The 7,203-nt window shown below is 48.3% G+C and overlaps 1 protein-coding gene across 1 annotated transcript in view; it reads left to right on the top strand.

Annotated features, from left to right (window-relative positions):
- The first annotated feature begins 370 nt into the window (after nucleotides 1-370).
- Nucleotides 371-7,203, top strand: part of LOC136953929 (transcription factor COE3-like) — a 36,466-nt gene continuing 29,633 nt past the window's right edge. The window contains exons 1-4 of the mRNA XM_067247405.1: nucleotides 371-449; nucleotides 982-1,099; nucleotides 4,438-4,571; nucleotides 6,426-6,552. Of these exons, the coding sequence (XP_067103506.1) occupies nucleotides 435-449; nucleotides 982-1,099; nucleotides 4,438-4,571; nucleotides 6,426-6,552 (394 nt within the window). The 5' untranslated portion in view covers nucleotides 371-434. The remainder of the gene's footprint in view (nucleotides 450-981; nucleotides 1,100-4,437; nucleotides 4,572-6,425; nucleotides 6,553-7,203) is intronic.

The following is a 7,203-nucleotide window of genomic DNA, read 5'->3' as shown; positions in this document are numbered from 1 at the left end:
GGTGAGGAGTAGCTCGCTACGCAGCCGTTATTACTTCTGTAGCTATCCTCATTGATATCCATTCCCAATCAATACTACTCTGCTGCAGTAAAAATACAAGTAAATCAACACATGCAAGGCAGGATTGGACATAAAGAATTGAAAGATATCTAAACATGAGCTAATGAGACACCATAAGTCTGGAGAGAGTGTGTGTTCAATAATTATTGGACAAAAAAAATTGAAATCAAAATGTAGAAGATCAGACTGTCTTCTGGAAAAGCATGTTTTGGATGTTAAATAATGTTCTCGGTTTTTGGCAAAAGCACGACTGACCTCTGATTGACCTCTGATTGAGCTGGCATGTTTTCTTCTTTGTGTGTTGCAGATTCTTCTTGAAGTTCTTTCTGAAGTGCAATCAGAACTGTTTGAAAAATGCAGGGAACCCACGAGACATGAGACGATTTCAGGTAAGTGCATGTCCACAAAACCTCATATTTACTCTCTTTCACAGCATGATACATGATCGATCTAACATCTACAGCTTCTCATGTGTGGACCTGACCACAATCGAATGCACCCGACCACAGCAAACTATTTTACATTTTTGTCCATCTAGCAGAGGCTTTCATACAAATACTTCAAATACAGCACTTTTTACAAGCCATGCCACAGATTGCTCAATGTACACTCACAGAACTGCAGCTAAACCAACCTAACCCCTCAAGAAAGACAAGGAAAACTCCCTGGAAAACTCTAGTGGGGGAAAAAAAGAAAACTGTGTCTTACATTTACATTTAGCAGACGCTCTTATCCAGAGCGACTTACAGTAAGTACAGGGACATTCCCCCCGAGGCAAGTAGGTTGAAGTGCCTTGCCCAAGGACACAACGAAAATTTTTCACGCCCGGGAATCGAACCGGCAACCTTCTGATTAGTATCCCGATTCCCTAACCGCTTAGCCATCTGACCCCCCTAACATGGTTTTCCCTGTGTTCCTCAGGTGGTCGTGTCCACCACGGTCAACGTAGACGGCCATGTCCTCTCCGTGTCAGATAACATGTTTGTCCACAACAACTCCAAACACGGCAGGAGGGCCCGGCGCCTGGACCCCTCTGAAGGTAAGCCCACCAGGCATCACTTCAGCCTTACGGGGAACAACGTTGGGTTTACACGTTACAATAATGTCACGTTAACTACCATGTAGCTACGTTGGAATACCTATAGTAATGACATTGTAGTTACTAAGGAACTGCTATGTAATGTTGTGTACGTGTTAACAAGCAAAAGCTGAAACCGAAACACTTTCCTTTACCTAAAAGATGAATGCATTCACATACAGTGAGGCTCCATAGTTACATACTGGACTTAATGAAACCTTCTAAAGCACGCTAAGGACTGATGACATTTTCATTGAAGTGGGAACTTTTTATTAGCGTTGCCCTTTAAAAAAAAAACACCCTACATCCCTCTATAAAAACCACCACAGACTTTCCAGTCATGACGTGAGATGGAGCCCTATCCTATAAACGCTCTCGTTCTGGAATAAAGGAGTATTAGAATCCCCTCTCCACTCCAGTACGGTCGGCCTCACTAGCTACTGTAGCTAGTGCATGATCGCAACAGCACTGGCTCTGTCGTCGTGTTGCACCAACTAACGTCACTTTTGAGTTCCTGAGTTGAAAAACTCTGGAGTATCATGCTAGCACAGGCACTTAGCATTCAGACACAGAGACACAGAGAGACACAGAGACAGAGAGACAGGCATGTAAAGAGAGAGAGACATATAAAGAGAGACAGAGACGGAGAAAGAGAGAGACAAAGACGGAAAAAGAGAGAGACAGAGACAGAGAGAGAGCCAGACTGAGAGACAGGCATGTAAAGAGAGAGAGACATAAAGAGACAGAGACAGAGACTGAGAAAGAGAGAGATACATATATAAAGAGAGAGAGACATATATAAAGAGAGAGAGAGAGATAGAGAAAGACAGAGAGACATATAAAGAGAGAGAGAGAGATAGAGAAAGACAGAGAGACATATAAAGAGAGAGAGAGAGAAAGACAGAGAGACATATATAAAGAGAGAGAGAGAGAGAGAGAGAGAGAGAGAGAGAGAGAGAGAGAGAGAGAGAAAGACAGAGAGACATATAAAGAGAGAGAGACAGAAAGAGAGACATATATAAAGAGAGAAAGACAGAGAGAGAGAAAGACAGAGAGACATATATAAAGAGACTCCTGACTGCAGCGACAGCACAGCAGCGCTGTGTGAGTGGAGTCGGGTCTCGGTTGTGTTCCTCCGGCAGCTCTGACTGCAGCCAGGGCCCACTGTGGCGGCCTCGCTCCCTTTCATCCCAGACAGATTGGGATGTTTTCAGAAGCGATAAAATACGACATCTGCTCCTGTCTTTGTTCCACTCGAACCCCCACCCCCCTCCCCGCACGCACACAAACCCCTCACACACACGCACACACATCCCTCACACACACGCACACACACACCCCTCACACACACACACAGTTCTCACACACCCTAGGCAGAAATTTACAAAGTTTCCACAGGCTGTTTCGCACCGTTGTTTGATTAATTTGTCTCGATTGGAGTGGCCCCATTCGTTCTCCAGTGTGTTTACTGTTGTGACAAAGGGAAATTAATAACGATGACAGCTGAGTTCCAGGGACAAACCTATTCTCAAACACCCTCAACAACTGTTAAACGGTGGGAAGAAGCTTTTGAAGATTAAACCACTCGTCGCATCTGCTAACTTTGAATACCTAACCGCCAACTTCCAATACTTATCAGCTACCTTCGAATACTTAACTAACTTTGGTTACCTCACTGCCAACTTCCAATACCCTTGAGAACATTTTTCTGCAACTCCCATTTAAGAAGGTCGACCCATGCTGTTGTCCCATGCTGTTGTCCCATGCTGTTGTCCCATGCTGTTGTCCCATGCTGTTGTTAGCCAACTGGCAGAGCAAGTCTTTGTAGTTAACATGTTTGCTTTTACATGAAAAAAAAGAGTTGCAGTCATCACATTAACATTAGCAAAGTGACATCACTACATCAAATCAGTCCAGGCTTGCCATCATAATAATAATAATGCCATTACGTCTGCATCATTTAGCCCTTATTCTTGCATTCAGGTTGCAGCAACAGTATGAGCGTGGGTGAATCTCACGTCTCTGTTTGGTTGTCAGCTAATCATTATGTATTTTCCATTGTTAGAGTGCCTCTCAGACAGGTCTGCAGGAGACAGGCCCGTTCAGCTGTCTCCAGCTCCCCTCCGCAGTCTGGTCTGCAGGAGACAGGCCCGTTCAGCTGTCTCCAGCTCCCCTCCGCAGTCTGGTCTGCAGGAGACAGGCCCGTTCAGCTGTCTCCAGCTCCCCTCCGCAGTCTGGTCAGCGTGGAGACAGGCCCGTTCAGCTGTCTCCAGCTCCCCTCCACAGTCTGGTCTGCAGGAGACAGGCCCGTTCAGCTGTCTCCAGCTCCCCTCCGCAGTCTGGTCAGCGTGGAGACAGGCCCGTTCAGCTGTCTCCAGCTCCCCTCCACAGTCTGGTCTGCAGGAGACAGGCCCGTTCAGCTGTCTCCAGCTCCCCTCCGCAGTCTGGTCAGCGTGGAGACAGGCCCGTTCAGCTGTCTCCAGCTCCCCTCCACAGTCTGGTCTGCAGGAGACAGGCCCGTTCAGCTGTCTCCAGCTCCCCTCCACAGTCTGGTCTGCAGGAGACAGGCCCGTTCAGCTGTCTCCAGCTCCCCTCCACAGTCTGGTCTGCAGGAGACAGGCCCGTTCAGCTGTCTCCAGCTCCCCTCCGCAGTCTGGTCAGCGTGGAGACAGGCCCGTTCAGCTGTCTCCAGCTCCCCTCCGCAGTCTGGTCTGCAGGAGACAGGCCCGTTCAGCTGTCTCCAGCTCCCCTCCACAGTCTGGTCAGCGTGGAGACAGGCCCGTTCAGCTGTCTCCAGCTCCCCTCCACAGTCTGGTCAGCGTGGAGACAGATGAACGCCTCCATATTGATCTGATCCTCTGACATGAAAACAAAAAATATTTTGTAGAATTCTTTAGCAGTTACTAATTGACTATCTCGTAAGACTGGAAAATAACAGTTGATGGTGGGTGATAAGGATGTAAACAGGTAGTTGTCACGCATCAAACAAACCTTGTTGGTTAAAATCACCCGATCCTTTACACACATGGCTTCACGGTCTCTAAGACCTTAATAATAATAAAAAATCATAATAATGCATTATTTGTTTTTGGGCACCTAAAATAATCTTTGAGGGTGTTAAGTCAGTAGTGTGCTAGCCCCGGGGTTGGGTGAGTCTCCTAGTTCCTGACGAGTACATTTCACATCATCTAAAACGCTTTCATCTAATACGACACACAAGTACAGCAGCAGGTCTAGGATCGGCGCGTGGTTCCTGATGCGTCGCCGTCATGCCTGTCCTGTTGTCTGTGTTCTCGAAGCAGCCACCCCCTGCATCAAGGCCATCAGCCCCAGCGAGGGCTGGACCACGGGCGGAGCCACGGTCATCATCATCGGGGACAACTTCTTCGACGGGCTGCAGGTGGTGTTTGGCACGATGCTGGTCTGGAGCGAGGTGAGAGGTCCCTTCTCTTATCTCCCTCTCTCTCCCTCTCTATCTCTCTCTCCCTCTCCCTCTCTATCTCTCTCTCTCCCTCTCTCTCCCTCTCTATCTCTCTCTCCCTCTCTATCTCTCTCTCCCTCTCTATCTCTCCCTCTCTATCTCTCTCTCTCTGTGTCTCTCTCTTTCTTCTCTCCCTCTTTGTACAGATATGTGTATTTGTAGCTCTCCTCTGTGGAGGCTTGCAGGATCTCACAGCGTAACAAGGTGCATAAGGCACGCCATGAAATATTGAGCGCGTCCTGAGTGCAGCACCTGCTCAGGAGCCGCCAGGAGCCGTGTGAAGCCTCCGCCTGGCCCGCTCAGACACACAGAGACACAGACACACAGAGACACAGAGACACAGAGACACAGAGACACAGACACACAGAGACACAGAGACACAGAGACACAGACACACAGAGACACAGAGACACAGAGACACAGAGACACAGAGACACAGAGACACAGAGACACAGACACACAGAGACACAGAGACACAGAGACACAGAGACACAGACACACAGAGACACAGAGACACAGAGACACAGAGACACAGACACACAGAGACACAGAGACACAGAGACACAGAGACACAGACACACAGAGACACAGAGACACAGAGACACAGAGACACAGAGACACAGACACACAGAGACACAGAGACACAGACACACAGAGACACAGAGACACAGACACACAGACACACAGACACACAGAGACACAGAGACACAGAGACACAGAGACACAGACACACAGAGACACAGACACACAGACACACAGAGACACAGACACACAGAGACACAGAGACACAGAGACACAGAGACACAGACACACAGAGACACAGACACACAGAGACACAGACACACAGACACACAGAGACACAGACACACAGAGACACAGAGACACAGAGACACAGAGACACAGAGACACAGACACACAGAGACACAGAGACACAGACACACAGACACACAGAGACACAGACACACAGACACACAGAGACACAGAGACACAGAGACACAGAGACACAGACACACAGAGACACAGACACACAGACACACAGAGACACAGACACACAGAGACACAGAGACACAGAGACACAGACACACAGAGACACAGAGACACAGAGACACAGAGACACAGAGACACAGACACACAGAGACACAGAGACACAGACACACAGAGACACAGAGACACAGAGACACAGACACACAGAGACACAGAGACACAGAGACACAGAGACACAGAGACACAGAGACACAGAGACACAGCCACACAGAGACACAGAGACACAGAGACACAGAGACACAGCCAGGCACACAGAGACACAGACACACAGAGACACAGAGACACAGAGACACAGAGACACAGAGACACAGAGACACAGAGACACAGCCAGGCACACAGAGACACAGACACACAGAGACACAGAGACACAGCCAGACACACAGAGACACAGACACACAGAGACACAGACACACAGAGACACAGACACACAGAGACACAGAGACACAGCCAGGCACACAGAGACACAGAGACACAGGAGCTGTGCTGCTCCTCGTCCGCTGTCCCGGTGTCTTCACTAGGCCTCGAGGCGTCCCAGATCTGAGTGTTCTGATTCTTAATTGGGATATAGGACTTTGGTAGATTGAACGGAGACCTGGGGGAGCATTGAGTCGTAAAAAAAGAAGTGGTCTAGTGAGGATAATCACTACGGGCTGGGTAAAGAACCATGAACATGATTGATACAGGTGCTCCATTCAGCTCTTCATCAACATGCTTTGACTTGACGTTGACCTCTGTGTGTGTGTGTGTGTCTGTGTGTTCCAGCTCATCACCCCCCACGCCATCCGGGTCCAGACCCCCCCTCGACACATCCCCGGGGTCGTAGAGGTCACGCTGTCCTACAAGTCCAAGCAGTTCTGCAAAGGAGCTCCCGGACGCTTCGTATACACAGGTAACACCATCATCTCTCATCGTCTGTTTTTACACCGGTAACATCTCTCATAATCTCATTACACTGTTATAACACCATAATCTTAAATTACACTGTTAACACCATAATCTCAAATTACACTGCTGACATCTATTTATAATCTCATATTACACTGGTAACATAGATAATCTCGTATTACACTGCTGACATCGTAATCTCTTATTACTAAATCACTCCTAATCGCTTATTTTCAAAGAACCGTGACCTGACACAACATGCACTGATGACAAACATCGACTAATATACGACTTTATAAATACATAAAAAAGTGATTGGTTCTGAAAGAATCAACGCTTTTTCAGGGCCAACACAGAGCGAGCAGGTTCCATCTAGCTGAGCGCTCTGTCCTTTCACTCTGGTGAACACGCTCCTCCGTGGTCGGGAGAGGGGCCCTGTCCCCTTCCCACCAGGACACTCTCCTTCAGGTTGTCCCTCGTCCATTGTCTGGTGTCCGCGCCCGCCCGCCGTCAGAATGGAGTATCGCTCCCTCCGATCAGTGCTTTTACCATTCCCGATTATTCCATTGGAATATCCAGATGCCATTCAAAGTAGCAGAAAGGTCAGATGGAAGACTGTTTAGTATGATAAGTAAATGTCACAGCGTTGTGTATG

The sequence above is a fragment of the Osmerus mordax genome, chromosome 12 (genome assembly GCF_038355195.1).
Source record: "Osmerus mordax isolate fOsmMor3 chromosome 12, fOsmMor3.pri, whole genome shotgun sequence".
In the NCBI taxonomy this organism is placed as follows: domain Eukaryota; kingdom Metazoa; phylum Chordata; class Actinopteri; order Osmeriformes; family Osmeridae; genus Osmerus; species Osmerus mordax.
This window is presented reverse-complemented; position numbering and strand designations above follow the sequence as displayed.